This window comes from Sus scrofa, chromosome 1 (genome assembly GCF_000003025.6).
Source record: "Sus scrofa isolate TJ Tabasco breed Duroc chromosome 1, Sscrofa11.1, whole genome shotgun sequence".
NCBI lineage: Eukaryota > Metazoa > Chordata > Mammalia > Artiodactyla > Suidae > Sus > Sus scrofa.
In genome coordinates this window covers 175,300,694-175,317,392 of record NC_010443.5, presented here as the reverse complement: position 1 = coordinate 175,317,392, position 16,699 = coordinate 175,300,694, and the positions used below count along the sequence as shown (strand labels likewise).

Sequence of the window (16,699 nt, the reverse complement as noted above, 5' to 3'; positions counted from 1 at the left end):
AGAAAAAGCGAAAGGTTAAAAGGTCTAAGAAATTTTGTCAAGATAATAGCTAAATTCAAGAAAAATACACTTCAAAACCAACAAACCATTGAAGGTAAATATTAAGTTAGTATTATTAGGTGATCGCCACAAATAAATTCATAACAATTACTAGATGAGTCTTCAGTTTTATTACAAAAATGAAGATGATCAGTTTGATCAAAATGAAAGCTTGCTCACAAGTTTTACATGAATATTCCAAATACAAAGTCTCCTGAAACAACATAGTTTTGATAAGACTTTCATTTTTTAAGGGGATGCAAACATTCCATTTCCTCACTTATAATCTCTATTCCAAGACAGTATTTTAATAGGTGTCTTTTCTGCTGTTATATCCAAATTCATAAGGATAACTGAAACACGCAAACAGTCTTGTCAGCAAGGGTTAAAAATCCATTTTTTTAAAGAGGAGGTAAATCCTTATTAACCAGCCCTTATGTATTTTCAGAATCTTAAACTACACTGACATGATTTGCAGTCAGTTTTTTCCTAACCTTAAGGCTACAAAACTCTGTTGCAAATACATTGCAAAAGAATTCTAGACCACTTAATGCAAAAATCAAAAAAATAGTTCTCCAATAAAAAGTAAATTTTATAAATGGTAGGAAATAGTATCTGTGGTGAGCTACTAAGTGACATTTTCCCCTATTACTAAACAAATCATGTTACACAGAAACAGGGAAGACAAGTTATCAAATGCAAGTTTATGCTGTTTACATCCCTCATTAAAAAAAAAATAATTTCATACTTTTCACATACTCCATCTGCTATTAATTTTCCCATCAGGTTGGAGGAGGAGGATAATACTGTCCATAATTCCAAGGATTCTGATAATTGTACTGAAAGGGAAAAGCAAACATATTAGCATACAAGAGCTATGCCTGAGTTTCATATATAAAGATATAATTAAAGCAGGTATATTTTTAAAAAATAGGCATGTATTCACCGCTGAAATTCCAAGTCTCATCCACAAAATGTATACAATCTGGAACAGGAGTTGTTTTTTTCTAAAGAAAAAAAGACTATCCCACTTGTTGCATTTCTAATATCTATTAAAAATTTCAATTACAATTATTGAACTCACTTGATACCAGGCACTATAATTATAAGCAGCTTGATTTGCCTGTAAATCACCATCAATCATCTGTGTAGATGATGAAGTATCTTCTGTGTGTGCTTTCTTTTCCTCTGGTTCTTCTGACCTAAATAAAAGGTCAAAATTAAAACTTTCAAAGCTCCCAGTTAAGTATTTTAATAAATGGATGACTGTTACCTGTGTACATTCATCTGTCTTTCTCAACCACTGTTTTATATGATTTCAAATCATATAATTATGATTTCCAAGTATCTAAATTACCACAACATAAAGGTAATACTTGTCATTCCCATAATGAAATATCTTCTTTTAAAAAAGCATCCCTTCCTGACTCAGCAAGAAATTACATACCCATTTTCTGCTTTCCTTTTTAAAGAATCTTGTTCTTTTAGGAGTGTCTGATGTTCATCATAAGCATTCAGAAGTCTGAGAGAGAAGGGAGGAAAAAAAAACCTTTGGAATACACAGAACCCAAGCTTAAATTTCTAAAGCTTTTAAAAGTGATTTCCACTTAGGGAAACAAAAACATGTTACCATGACTATCTTTTCTTTTTTTTTCAAATAAGCCAGCAGGCTAACCTGCCCCCTGCACTTTCCTTCTCAGTCTGTGTAGTTTAAATGAGGTTTTAGGGATACAGGCCTGGTCAATTACATTACTATATACTAGGTATACATGATATACATACTATATTCCTGTATATTTAGAGATGAGCATATAACCCAAACCAGGATGTCACATACATACTATATTCCTGTATATTTAGACATGAGCATATAACCCAAACCAGGATGTCACTAAGTCCCAGGATTTTTGACTGAGCTAGTAGGAAAGTGCCTGTTTTCATACAACAGTTGTAAGGCTAATGGGTTGCTGGCCAAGAGCTACCTTGTTCATTATTTCTAAGATGTGGGGAGAACCTGACGAAGGAGGTATCAAACAGCAAAAACCTTGGTATGTTTTTATCCAGTGCAACCATGAGTCCTGACCATTCTATAATTTACTTTTGAGATCTAATTTAACAGTACTTACTGAAAACACCTGCCACAGTTAGGCTAAAGTGTATATACTACCTCATATACTTAGGAATATCCTCTGATCATCATACCATTCAACTAGGCTAAAAGTTAGAATTACATATGCCATTTCTTTTCTGTACTTTCTTCAGTGCAAAACAGAAGACAGCACAGGAAGTGGTTAAGAGCACATGCTCTGAAATAGGCTCTTAGCTGCACAATGTAATAGCTAAGTGACCTTGGAAAAAAATGCCTAATCTCTTTCCTCTCTCTACTAAAACAACAGTATCTCTTCCCCCCATTAGATTGTCAATAATATTCTACATTGGGTAATTAATACAAAATATTTAGTATTATGCCAAGCACATATATATAATTGTAAATTATATTATTAAAATGTAACTCATTAATTAAAATCTTACTCAGCCATCAAAAATGTATATACAGACTTGCCTAACAGGAAGTGAGATATTTCCTTACTAGAGTCAGGTAAGAAAGGAATGGCAGCGATGCTCTAATCACTATTTCTACTCTTCTATTTTACAATTTCTTTTTAATGATTTTTATTTTTTTCCATTATATCTGGTTTATAGCATTCTGTCAATTTTCTACTGTATAGCAAGGTGACTCAGTCACACATACATATATACATTCTTTTTTCTCAAATTATCACGCTCCATTAAGTGACTAGATATAGTATCCAGTGCTATACAGCAGGATCTCACTGCTTATCCATTATCCATATTTTACCTTTTTTTTTTTTTTTTTGCTTTTTAGGGCCACAGCTGCAGCATACGGAAGTTCCCAGGCTAGGGAACTCCCATATTTTACAAATTTAAACCTGTCATTTTCTCAAATCCCTTGCCATCCTCAACTTTCATCCTTTTACACAGTGCACAAAGATGAGACCATAGGTGTGATCTGGGGACCTTACATCCATCCTCTTTTCCAATATGAGATAAAATGGCATTCCTATTCCAGACTAATAACTCCATAGACTTTTGGTGGCCTATATACTAAATGCATGTGTTCAATCCTTCAGCCATTTCCTTTTTCATAGAATTTGTTTCCTATCTCATTGCTTAAATTACCATGCAAAAATTTGGAAAACAGTTTTGAAGCAAAGGCCATACATCCTATTAAGGACATACACATTTGCAAAACTGAATTTACTCCCACCTATATCTGAGGAGAAAATAACCTAGAAAACATTTTAAATTTAATAATATATCATGTTGTATACTCTTCATCAAAATCCCAACCAAAATTATCAATGCTCATTTACTAGTCAAATAGATAATATATAACTAAGTTCTTACTTATTAACATCTGAGCCAAAATCTTCAAGAAATTCCACTTTTCTCTGAGAAAATGTAATTCTCATTTTAATAGGTAATGAACCATGTATAGCTTTGTCAAAACAATTTAGGATATTTTCTTCATTTTGTTTGAGGTCACCACTGTATTCCATTTCAAGTAAATTGAGGTATAACTTTGTGTTCTCCTGTGTAAAAAGCAGTATCAATTAATGATATTTCTAAGAAATCTGATTAAACTACACATATTTAGAAATGCCTTAATTTTTTGTCCCATTTTGAAAAATTCAAAATTGAAAGTTGTATTAAAATGTAATTCATGTTAACTGTTGTCAGCATCTATCAAAATAGGTTAAAAAACCTATTTGGCACATTGGTAGGTAAAAACAACATCCTAGTATCTCCTAAACTATGCAAATTGTTAAGTATCGATAAATTAAAACACTATATCCTATCTTGGATTTAATGTAGCTTGACTTACCATGACAAATCCAAAGTAAAACATAAAAAAATGATCTCTATAGTTTCCAGTAATCTAAATCTTTACAACCAAAGATAATCATCCTAAACTATAGCTGGAAATGAACCTTTTATAAACTTATCTAAAAGAGACCTGGCATTAGTTGAAAATCTAAAAAATGAAAAATATCTTAGACACTGCCCTTTATCAATTGAAATATAAAAGAAAAAACTTCGGAAAAGGAGAAATAATCTTACTACTACATTTCCTACAGTGCAGGCAACTGCCATGCTTCTGTTTATAAACTGTTCTCCCAGGCCCTGTACTTAATAATCAATAAATTTGGCATAAAATTTCTAAATATGGAGAAAATAGAAAATGTCACGATATGTGCAAAACTTTTTAATCCAATGTTAATGCATAATAATTTGAAAAAAATTTTAAAGAATGGCAACATCAGTTTAGAGGGACTGTTGTCTTCATTTAGTAATAAAATATATCACATACAGACCACATTTTTCATCATAGTTGCCAAAAGGAAAACAAACAAACAAAAAAAATCACTGGTTTCTTTATGGAAAATATTCTAAAAAACACAAATACATACTTTGTCTCTTTCAATTGCTTCCAAAAGCACCTTTCTTGATTTGGGAAGGTTTTTTTGTATTTTGAAAAGATGTCGGGCAAGTTTGATAGCATAAAATGATGATTCATTATTTGCTTTGGCATTCTTAATGGCATCCTGAAGCAGACGTTCAGCTTCTTCCATATTTCCATGCCGTCGTTCTAAACTTACTCTTCTCAAACGAACCATTGCCAGTCCTAGGACACATTCTTCAAATGTTCTCAAGATATTCCTGGCTTCATTAATATTGCCTAGAAATAGTAATTAAATGTTTATGCTTCTGTATAAACTTATGAAATATCCTTTATGCCAAGTACTGGCAAATAATAGCCCTAAGCTATATCCAACCCTCTGCCTATTTTTATTCTTTGAAATGGAAAACAGCCATGCTCATTTGTTTATGTACTGTCTATGTCTATTTTGGGGCTCTGATGACAGGGTTATTAGGAAAGAGATCACATGGCCTACAAAGCCTAAAATATTTACTATCTGGCCTTTATAGAAAAAGTTCATCTACATCTGCTTTACATTACCCCTCAGGACTCAACTCCGATAACTTTATTTATTTATTTATTTTTGTCTTTTTGCTCTTTAAGACCGCACCTGCAACATATGGAGGTTCCCAGGCTACAGGTCCAATCAGAGCTGTTGCTGCCTGCCTACTCCAGAGCCACAGCAATGCCAGATCCGAGCCACGTCTGCGACCTACACCACAGCTCACGGCAACGCTAGATCCTTAACCCACTGAGCGAGGCCAGGGATCAAACCTATTCGGATTCATTTCCACTCCACCACAATGGAAACTCCAACTCCTGTAACTTTATCCTAAAGTAACCTAAATCCCAAATAGCAACTAAATTTTCTTATTCTTACCCTGCTGTTCCTCAAAAGCTGCCCAAAGCATATGCACCATAGGTTTCTTTGGGAGATGAATTGTGCAAGCTCTGCTGAAGACATGCCTCACTCCTTCAATGCTATGGTTTTCCATGTACTTGGCATACTACATACAGAAACAGAGGAGATACTGAATAATTTACAGTTGAACAAGCCATTAAATATGTGACAGAACGATAAAATTCTATTTTTAAACCCATTCAGCACCTTTATTGAACCACTAGACTAGTTTCTGTAAGGAAGGACGAAGAGAGGCAACGAGGTTGGCATATGCAGCAGTCAAATCTGGTTGCAAGCAGACCATCTCCTAATGCAACAGATATAGTTATATGAACAACATTCAACAGAAGTACAAAAAAGGTTAGTCACTAGATCAATGTTTATAATATACTCAAGTTTCAGAGCATATAATTTTCTTACCTTAATCCAAAACTCCTCATAGAGGGCACATGATATGACACATCTTTCAAATAGAACCACAACTCGTTCATGAGTCCCATTTTCGATTTCAAATTCTAAGTATTCTTTCCAGTTTTTCAGTTGTGCCTTTTCCAATGGTTTCACATGAAAATAAGGTCTTTTAATCTGTAATATAAGTATGACGTGACAATGAAAGCAAACCACTATCAACAACAAAACATGAATGACTACAGTAATACAAAGCATTTAAATTATAAATACAGGAGTTCCCATCGTGGCGCAGTGGTTAACGAATCTGAGTAGGAACCATGAGGTTGCGGGTTCGGTCCCTGCCCTTGCTCAGTGGGTTAATGATCCGGCATGCCGTGAGCTGTGGTGTAGGTTGCAGACGCAGCTCAGATCCCGCGTTGCTGTGGCTCTGGCGTAGGCCGGTGGCTACAGCTCCGATTCAACCCCTAGCCTGGGAACCTCCATATGCCACGGGAGCGGCCCAAGAAATAGCAGCAGCAACAACAACAACAACAACAACAAAAAAAAGAGTAAATTATAAATATAGTAATGAACCAAAAAAAACCTTCACTAGCATATCTCATGATAAAAAAACTTAAAATTAAAATCCCTTCTGGAGTTTCCGTCTTGGCACAGAGGAAACAAATCCGACTAGGAAACATGAGGTTGTGGGTTCAATCCCTGGCCTTGCTCAGGGTTGAGGATATGGTGTTGCTGTGAGCTGTGGTGCAGGTCACAAACACGGCTCGGATCTGGCGTTGCTGTGGCTGTGGCATAGGCCTGTACCAACAGCTCCGATTCGACTTCTAGCCTGGGAACTTCCATATGCCTCGGGTGCAGCCCTAAAAAGACAAAAGACCAAAAATAAATAAATAAATAAATAAATAAATAAAATCCCTTCATTACTTAGGCATAAAACTTGAATGAACAGAATGTATTTTCCATTTATCCAGTCATTTTAACAGAACTACAAAACTTTGTGTGCAGGAAATTGTATCATTTGCTAAGTATTTTTAAATTGAACAATTACATTATAACAGAAAGCAGATCAGTATCCATTCACAGATGAATCAGTAAAGGATACAAACATACACAAACACATATACACACAAATGGAATACTACACAACCACGAAAAAGAATAAAAGTTTGGGAGTTCCTGTCATGGCCTAGTGGTTAACAAATTCCACTAGGAACCATGAGGTTGTGGGTTCAATCCCTGGCCTCACTCAGTGGGTTAAGGATCTGGCACTGCCATGAGCTGTGGTGTAAGTCGCAGATGCAACTCAGATCCTGCGTTGCTGTGCTATGGTGTAGGCCAGCAGCTATAGCTGCGACTGACCCCTAGACTGGGAATCTCCATATGCTGTGGGTGTGGCTCTAAAAAGCAAAAAAAAAAAATCAAAGATGTTGATTGTAAAAACTGAACAGCTGTAATACAATGGTTGGGATTAAATAACCTGCAATTCAAGCAAATGTGAATTCAGTGTTTTTAAAATTGATATTGGAAAATGATAAAATAATGGAAAATTGATAATGGTAGCAATAAGTGGGACAAACATCTTATTACTTAAATAAGCAAAAATAAATAGTAGAGGTATTACTCATAACTAAAAAAATTCATTATTCATATCTGTATTTTGAAGCCTACAACACCAGCAAAAAAATACTTACACCTTCTTCAAATGTCCACCTCTTACTAACTTCATGTTCATTATAATTAAACATTTCTTGATGAATTTCAATGATTCTATGTCTCATGTTTTCTATTTCAGTAATCAGCTTGTGAAGAAAAAAAATTTTAAGTTATATATACTAAAATTTTAAAAGATCACTGCTTACATTTAAGTATTATTTACACATTTTATAGTCTTAGAATAGTGGAGGGTTTTTAAACTGTTGTCAATTATGTGCGAAGTACAATTAACAATACTAAAATCTATAACAGAATTTCTTAAACCACTTTCTCATTTTTTAAAAATAGTGCTACTATATAACATAGGCAAAATCACCCTTCTAAGCTAACAGTTTCAGAGGTCTCACAGTAAAACAGATTCTCTATTTAATCTATATTTAAGATATACCAACTAAAGAATTCCTACCCGCCTTAATCAGAAAATTGATTTTATATGTGCTACAAGTCATGCCACACATGCAGTCAAGGGACATGAAGTTTAGTTTTTCATGAACTAAAAGTTTGGTTTTTTTTAATAAGTCTAGTTACCTTTGCTGGATCAGTTATGTCTTCAATTCCTGATGGTAGATCATCACCGGGAGGACCATCATCACCACTATGGCCATTTACAGAAGCTAATTCCCTTCGCAGCTGAATAAACTGTTCACCAGTTAGAAGATCTCTAGGCAAGTTATTTTGTACATGTTCTTTAAATCTAAGGAAGACAATAAAAATACAAGTTCTATATATGAAGCATCATTTTAGATCCCACGTTACATTTCACTAAGCATGATATACCCTCCAGGTCTCTCCATATTGCTGCAAATGGCAAACTTTTATTCTTCTTCATGGCTGAGTAGTATTCCCCTTGAATACCACTTAATAAAATACCTCAAGGAGGAATATTACTTGATAAACGATGAAATGGAGGAGTTCCCATAGTGGTTCAGTGGATTAAGAATCCAACTAGTATCCATAAAGATGCAGGTTTGACCCCTGGCCTCACTCAGTGGGTTAAAGGATCCAGTGCTGCCATGAGTTGTGATTTGTGTCACAGACACGGATCAGATCCTGCATTGTCATGGCTGTGGCATAGGCTGGCAGTTGCAGCTCTGATTCGACCCCTAGCCTGGCAACTTCATATGCCATGGATGTGGCCCTTAAAAGAAAAAAAAAATGGAATGGAGAACATATGGGCAGTAATACATTCAAATCCAGTTCTGTCCATTACTAGTTATTTAAGGGACATCTTTCCCTTCTCTAAATCTTGCTTTTCTCATCTGTAAAGTGAGATAATATCACTGCAAAATTGATGTAAAATTAAATATAGCAAGCCATATTTAAATTATAATTATTTATAAATGATCAACAAATTTTGCAGTTCCTTCCTTACCTCCCAGTTACTATTGAGTTCCTGTGTCTGTGCCAAACATTTCAATGAAATTGCCCTAATTAAAGCCACCAAGTACCTCTTACATGCAAAATTAAAACAGAGGTTTCACAGTACACAGTACTCTATCCTAAGGAAATACTCAGTATTTACGGCTGTTAACTAATCTTCCTATTAGAACCTTCTTCACACCTGGCTCTGAATTACCATTTCTTGGTTTTCTTTGAAGTCTTTGACTGATTGTTGATCTCCTTAGAGGCACCCCCATTCCAATCTGCCCCTAAATGCCAGTATGTCCCAAAATTACACTCTGCATTTCTTTCTCATCTGTTCTTATATACTTTCTAAACAATCTTATTAATACAGCTTGAAATAATAAGCATGCCATAAGGACTCTTAAACTCTAACCTAAGTCCAAACCTCTTCCCTAAATTCCAGATCAGTATATGTAATTGCCGATACTCTGCATTAAGAAATACAGATTTTAAGCAAAGAGTAGTATGAAAATAAAAAGTCATTTCATTTATCCACACACACTAGTGTGTAACACAAATTTTAATCCAAAAACACCAAGTTAAGGAGCTAAAACATGAACACCATCTCAATTTGGAACCTTATATACAACATGTCTTTAAGCATGTCACCCCTTGGATTTCCCGTTGTGGCACAGTGAAAACAAAGCTGACTAGTATCCATGAGAATGTGGATTGGCTCCCTGGCCTTGCTCAGGGAGTATACAGCATTGCAGTGAGGTGTGATGTAGATCACAGACTCAGCTCGGACCTCGCACTGCTGTGGTATAGGCTGGCAGCTCTAACTCCGATTCAACCCCTAGCCTGGGAACTTCCATATGCTGCAAGTGTGACCCTAAAAAGCAAAAAGAAAAAAATAATAAAGCGTATCACCCCATCCACAAATCAACACCCTCAGCATTTCTAATCTGTTTTCTTTTTTGGCTCTGCCCTTGGCCTGTGGAAGTTCCAGGGCCAGGAATTAAACCCATGCCACAGCAGCAACTTGAATGCCAGATCTTTAACCCACTGAGCTAACATAAAACTAGTTATAAAAATTATAAAAATTGTTACAAAAATATAGAAAATGTGGCAGTTAAAAAAAGCAAACACTGGGCGTTCCAGTTGTGGTGTAGTGGAAACAAATCCGACTAGTATCTATGAGGATGCCAGTTCGATCCCTTGTCTCACTCAGTGGTTTGGGGATCTGGCATTGCTGTGAACTGTGGTGTAGGTCACAGACGTGGCTCAGATCCTGTGTTGCTGTGGCTATGGCACAGGCCGGCAGCTGCAGCTCTAATTCAACCCCCAGCCTGGGAACCTCCATATACCACAGGTGCAGCCCTAAAAAGCAAAAAAAAAAAAAAAAAAAAAAAAAAAGCAAACATTGGCCTTCCTGCTGTGGCACGGGAAGTTAGGTACCTGTTATCTGTGGTGGCTTAGGTCACTGCTGGAGCAGGGTTTAGACCCCTGCATGGCACAGTGGGTTAAGGATCTGGTATTGCCACAGCTGTGATGTAGGTCTCAACACAGCTGGCTAGGATTCAAATCCTGGCCCAGGAACTTAATATGCCACAGGTACAGCCAAAAAAAAAAAAAAAAATTTTTTCCCTGGTGGTTTAGTAGTTAAGATTCTGTGCTTTCACTACTGTAGCGTGGGTTCAGTCTTTGATCTAGGAATTGAATTCCCACATTAAGCCACTGCACAGCTTGGCCAAAAACAAAATAAACAAAAAAACCGGAGTTCCCGTCGTGGCGCAGTGGTTAACGAATCCAACTAGGAACCATGAGGTTGCGGGTTCGGTCCCTGCCCTTGCTCAGTGGGTTAAGGATCTGGCGTTGCCATGAGCTGTGGTATAGCTTGCAGTCTCGGCTCGGATCCCGCGTTGCTGTGGCTCTGGAGTAGGCCAGTGGCTACAGCTCCGATTCGACCCCTAGCCTGGGAACTTCCATATGCCGTGGGAGCGGCCCAAAGAAATAGCAAAAAGACAAAAAAACAAAAAACAAACAAAAAAAAGAAACAAAAAAACCCAAACATTTATCAATGGAGTCCAAACCAATATAATTCCTAAACACTTTTTAAGCTATATGGAAAATGTCAAAATTTAAAAGTGTATAAATTGTGATTATCGAGCTAAAAAATTTATTTCTGTTTGCATGTAGAAAAATCTTACATGTCAAGAGAATAAATATCCTCAATATTAGAAATTAATTACCTAAGTAATCACAAAGAAATTTCAACAATCCGATTTTGCCACCTACCTCTGAAAATGATGACTATAAAGCTGTGTTGGAATACCAAGAATACGATCATATATAGCTGTAACTTCTCTCAGGTTTCCCTGTTCATTTTCCCAGTTTATATACATTTCCCATAGTCTGTCAGATCGGAAATCTGTTCCTGCAGCTAGAACAGCATGCTCAAAAGTTCTGAAAAATTAAATTACCCCTAAGTTATATTTCTAAGATAAAGCTGCTTTAAAAATATTATTTCTACACTTGACAATATAAACAAAGACCAAAACATTAAGCTGTATACCTGAAATTAATAGGTTATACATCAGTCTCTATTGAAAAACAAAAAATAAAAAAATTTCTAAATTTCAGAATATAATGCTAAATTCAAAATTATAGTTAACTGTTACCTATATAAGTAGAGATTAAAAGAAAGAAGGAACAATGGAAAAGTGTATGACAGCTGCTTTTTAAAAAAGAGAAAAACATAAAGGAAATAAATGTACTTTTTATATAACTATATATTATTATACATAAGATATAAATTTGCAATCCAAATTACATCACAAACACATAAGAGTGTCACAGTAGACACTAAAATATTTGTTAAACTTGAAATGTTAGATTCCTTTAGGGCAAAAGACAAAAGAAAGAAATTTTATCTTACTTTAAAAAATAATTTTCTGGCGTTCTCGTCATGGCTCAGCAATAATGAACCCAACTAACACCCATGAGGACATGGGTTCGATCCCTGGCCCTGCTCAGTGGATTAAGGATCTGTCCTTGCTGTGAGCTGCACTGTAGGTTGCAGACACAGCTCAGATCTCGTGTTGCTGTGACTGTGGTATAGGCTGGCAGCTACAGCTCCAACTCCACCCCTAGCCTGGGAACTTTCATATGCTGCAGGAGCTGCCTTTAAAAAAAAAAAAAAAAATACACCCCTCCCACCAAAAAAAAATACTTTTCTCTAACAAGAGGTCCAGTTGCCTTGCCAGATGAGAAATATACATGCATTTTAAAACTCTCAGAAGTCTCTCCTGATTCTAAAATCCTCCAATTATGGTTTACTACAAAAACATTTATTTTTAGCTCATTTCAACAGATTTCAGTAAGCAATTTTAATCACTGGATTTAATATTCTAATGGGATAAATTTTTAGATAGATATTTTCAAAATAAATAATAGAATCAAGAGGGATTTTTAACAGTATAAAGGACAATGTAGCAGGTATTTTTCCTGAAAAATATCAAAAAAAAGCTAGGAAGCTATAGTAATTATAAGTACAGCACACGCCTGATATCAGAAAAACAGATTAACAAACAGTTCTCAAGAAAACAAAACAGATCAATGTATACATGAGAATTTAGCATATGATAAAGAAGTTTTTTTGTTTTTTTGCCGGGTGTGGCATGTGAAAGTTCCTGGGCCAGGGATTAAACCCACGCCACAGCAGTAACCCATGCCACTGCAATGACAATACCAGTTCCGTAACCCACTGAGCCACATGGGAACTCCAAAAGTATATTAAATCAATGCAGAAAAGATTAAGACTGTTTAACAAATGGAAAAAATAAAAGGTTAATCTCTGACAAACGGAAAGACTAAATGCTAGATGAATGACTAAAAAAAAAAACAAAAAACTAGAGGAGTTCCCAGTGGCACAGCAGGATTGACAGTATCTTGGGAGCACTAGGACAAAGGTTCAATCCCTCCCACCCAGCACAGTGGGTTAAAGATCTAGTGTTGCCACAGCTGGGGCAACAGTCGCAACTGCAGCTCCGATCTGATCCCAGGCCCCAGAACTCCATATGCCATAGAGTGGCAAAGAAAAGAAAAGAAAAGAAAAAAAACAAAAAAAAAAACAAAAAACAAAAAACAACCCTATAAAAAGATTTAGAAGAAACCTTAAGATTCATATATTCTTGGCAAGATAGGCACAAAAGTCAGAAATCAATAAAAGATGAAAACTGAACCAACTATAATAAAAAAAAGAACCTCTATTATGATAAAGACAACCTAAACAAAGATGTGCCAAAATTGGTGGAAATATGTTCAATATATACAAAGGATTGAGAGAATATGTGTATGTACACGTGTAGGTTTTTAAGAGTTAAAATACATGCTTCTCACCAGCAGAATCCCAAAATGATTCAGGAAATTTTTTTTTTTTTTTTTTTGTCTTTTTGCAATTTCTTGGGCCTCTCCCACGGCATATGGAGGTTCCCAAGCTAGGGGTCCAATCAGAACTGTAGCTACCAGCCTACGCCAGAGCCACAGCAACGCGGGATCCGAGCCGCGTCTGCAAGCTACACCACAGCTCACGGCAATGCTGGATCCTTAGCCCACTGAGCAAGGCCCGGGATCGAACCCGCAACCTCATGGTTCCTAGTCGGATTCGTTAACCACTTCGCCGCGACGGGAACTCCAATTCAGGAAATTAATGTACCAGATACAACAAAAACCAGAGGGAGTTGCAAGAGGAAGGATGATAGGTAATGAACAAAATGTTTAGAAGAAGGTAAGGGATCTTAAATCCCCTTTCCTGCCCAGCCATGGAATCTCAGAAGCTAGGTATATACTTCCCAGGTAGATGAGACGCTTCTTCAATGAAGAAACTGCTTAGTACAATAAGATATAAGGATTCCAATACTGGGAGTCCCCCAACAAAAACCTGAGTGGCCACCTGATCACTTTACAATGAAGTCCCATAGGCCACCTAAGATAGCACAGAGCTTCCATTCGGTTTATTAATGTCTAAACTTTAACATGAGCACAACTCCAGAGATCAGATATATCAGAAATGAAAACAAGCAAACAAACAGAAAAGAGGAAACAGTACTGGGAGTGGAGAAAATTTTCAACTATCCTTTATACCCTTAAAGAAATGTTAAAAAGATGCAGCCATATAACAAGCTATTAGCCATGACGGGGAGGGATTGGTGACATAAGGAAATGGGATCTAGGAATGGTGGAGGACTTTATTACATACATTTTTTATAATCATGCATAACTTTACTGTATCATTTTTTAAATAAGCAGTGAAAAATAAACATAAACTTTCAGTTTAGCATGGCTGAGTAATTCTATTATCAGTATCAGACCACTTATTTATATCTTTATACAGATTTGAGTATCAGTGTTTCACATACCCTTTTATTGTACTGGTTGTTTCAGGATCACCTGGGTCCAGGGTTTCTTTTAAGAAGTTTATATAATGTATCCAAAGGTCAACACTAAGAGGTATTGCCTGAAGCCCCCGGCGATACACCTAAGAAGAAAACAACAAACTGTACTTCAAATATTTAATTATTTCTTAACAGAGAGGTAACACTGTGTTATCCGGTGAACCTTAGAAATACTAATTACTGGAATTTTGTTTAAATAATCTACCATTACCATTTGGGTGGAGGTTGGATAGAACATGGCAATGTTCTGATCCCCACGTGCAGAGTCTTGATCTTCAAAGCGCAGCAGTCCCTGCATTCTGACCGGGTTGTGTGGGCAGGCTTTGGGTTACAGACCATAGGGCACAGACCCATTAGAGCATCAATGACAGCGTCTGACCAAAAATGCAATAAGACGTAGCAAATGTGACTAGCAAACCAACTATATTGTTTGGAAAATGAGAAATAAATGTAAGTGAGAGAAAAGCCCTGCCCTACTTGTTAAGCTGCAGTGTAATACAGAGGCTTGCACTGCAAAGCTTGACAAACTGTAGAGGTTTAACGCACCTGCCAACAAAGAGAGAAAATATTAGCTACAAATGCCACAAGAGTGACAAATGCAAATAAAATACCCTGTAAAATTGTTCGACCATAAATCGTAGGTACTGCCAGCCAAAAAAAGTCTTTGCTTTGTTATCATTTGGCTCACAGTACCTAATGAAGATAACTTTATTCAGTAATGTACGCACCTCATCTGATTGTTTAATGTTGTCATGCCGCTTTTCAAGGTCTGCATACTTTTTCCAATAACCATAGCAATACGGATAGTGTATGAAAAATTTGTCAAACGCTTTCCTGGCAGCCATCAAGTGATTCTGATGAAAATAAAACAAGGTATTTAAACATCTTGGAAATTTTTGTCACAAAAATATTTATTATTCCTTTCAAATGTACAGGCATACCTCAGAGATATTGCGGGTTCAGTTCCAGATCACTGTAATAAAGCGAATATTGCAATGAAGCAGGTCACACAAAGTTTTTGCTTTCAAAGTGCACACAAAAATTATGTTTACACTATACCATAGCTTATTAAGTGTGCAATAGCATTATGTCTAAAAAACAATGTATATACCTTAATTTAAAAATACTTTATTGCTAAAAAATGCCAAAACAGGAGTTCCCGTCATGGCTCAGTGGACACAAATCTGACTAATATTCATAAGGATGTGGGTTCAATCCCTAGCCTTGCTCAGTGGGTTAAGCTGTTAAGCATCAAGCGTTGCCATGAGCTGTGGTGTACGTTGAAGACGTGGCTCAGATCCCACGTTGCTGTGGCTGTGGCTATGGCTGACGGCTGTAGCTCAGATTTGACCCCTAGCCCGGGAACTTCCATATGTCGAGGGTACGGCCCTAAAAAGCAAAAAAAAAAAAAAAAAAAAAAAAATTAAATTAAAAATGCCAAAACAATTAAAATAGTAATATGAAATACCACTGATCACAGATCACCACAACAAATGAAAAAGTTTGAAATATTCTAAGAAATACCAGAAATGCAACAGAGACATGAAGCGAGCAAATACTGTCTCGATGCAAGAATGCCACAAACCTTCAGGTTTTAAAAAACACAGTATCTGCCAAGCTCATTAAGAGGAAACGCAATAAAACGAGGTATGCCTGTATTATCTCAAATAAATAAACGGCAGGCTTAAAATCACACACAGAGCAGCCTTTTTTCTACAAATGCAATTTTATCCTTTCAAACAGAAAGTACTAACTCTGTCAAACATCAAGGTAAATTTTTTTAATTTTAGCAACTTTATACATGCATACCAATTATTACAAATATTACACTTTGTCTTTAATACTGACTTTCCATATGTACAAATTCTATGAAAGTTATTTTTCGAAGCTAAATATATATTAAAAACTTGATTAATCTATCCCTTCTAATCCCATTTAAATAGTTACTAACCTCCTGTTCTACATACTGAAGCAAATATACCCAGCCTGTAAAATCCTGAGGATTATTTTCTACAGTTTTCCAAAACTTTTCATATTCTGGAGGGAAATTTGCTTCTGTTTCTGTCACAGGAAGGTCCACAGTATTTGCCGTTTCATTTTCTTCTGTAGTTGTAGTCACTGTAGGAGATCCATCAGGTGACTGTTCCATTTCCGTAACGTTCATAATTTCAGTACTGAAATCAGCAGACTGTTCTATCACTACCTCTGAACTGTTGCCTGTGCTGCCATTATTAGAATTTCTGTACTCATCCATGTGAGAATTTTGCATAGCTATTTATTTTTTCTTCAGTTAATGACCTGTGGAAACATAAAGAGAAACACCTTCCTAAT

At 36.1% G+C, this 16,699-nt stretch overlaps 1 protein-coding gene across 7 annotated transcripts in view; it reads right to left on the bottom strand.

Moving 5' to 3' along the window:
* Positions 148 to 16,699, bottom strand: part of PRPF39 (pre-mRNA processing factor 39) — a 32,027-nt gene continuing 15,475 nt past the window's right edge. The window contains exons 2-18 of one of the 7 annotated variants that reach the window (XR_002346637.1): positions 16,320 to 16,666; positions 15,310 to 15,341; positions 15,097 to 15,222; positions 14,846 to 14,914; positions 14,580 to 14,742; positions 14,333 to 14,451; positions 11,211 to 11,378; positions 8,097 to 8,262; positions 7,547 to 7,654; positions 5,865 to 6,029; positions 5,652 to 5,751; positions 5,424 to 5,550; positions 4,533 to 4,801; positions 3,469 to 3,653; positions 1,487 to 1,561; positions 1,124 to 1,241; positions 148 to 878 (exon numbers count right to left, since the gene is read on the bottom strand). Coding sequence is in view for 5 of the 7 variants with exons in the window: in XM_001927120.5 (XP_001927155.1) it covers positions 822 to 878; positions 1,124 to 1,241; positions 1,487 to 1,561; positions 3,469 to 3,653; positions 4,533 to 4,801; positions 5,424 to 5,550; positions 5,865 to 6,029; positions 7,547 to 7,654; positions 8,097 to 8,262; positions 11,211 to 11,378; positions 14,333 to 14,451; positions 15,097 to 15,222; positions 16,320 to 16,637 (2,001 nt within the window). In the remaining 2 variants the exon portion in view is untranslated. Of the gene's footprint in view, positions 879 to 1,123; positions 1,242 to 1,486; positions 1,562 to 3,468; positions 3,654 to 4,532; positions 4,802 to 5,423; positions 5,551 to 5,651; positions 5,752 to 5,864; positions 6,030 to 7,546; positions 7,655 to 8,096; positions 8,263 to 11,210; positions 11,379 to 14,332; positions 14,452 to 14,579; positions 14,743 to 14,845; positions 14,915 to 15,096; positions 15,225 to 15,309; positions 15,342 to 16,319; positions 16,667 to 16,699 lie in introns of those variants that run through there. The other 6 variants (XR_002346636.1, XM_021101264.1, XM_005659929.3 and 3 more) reach the window with 6 other exon arrangements.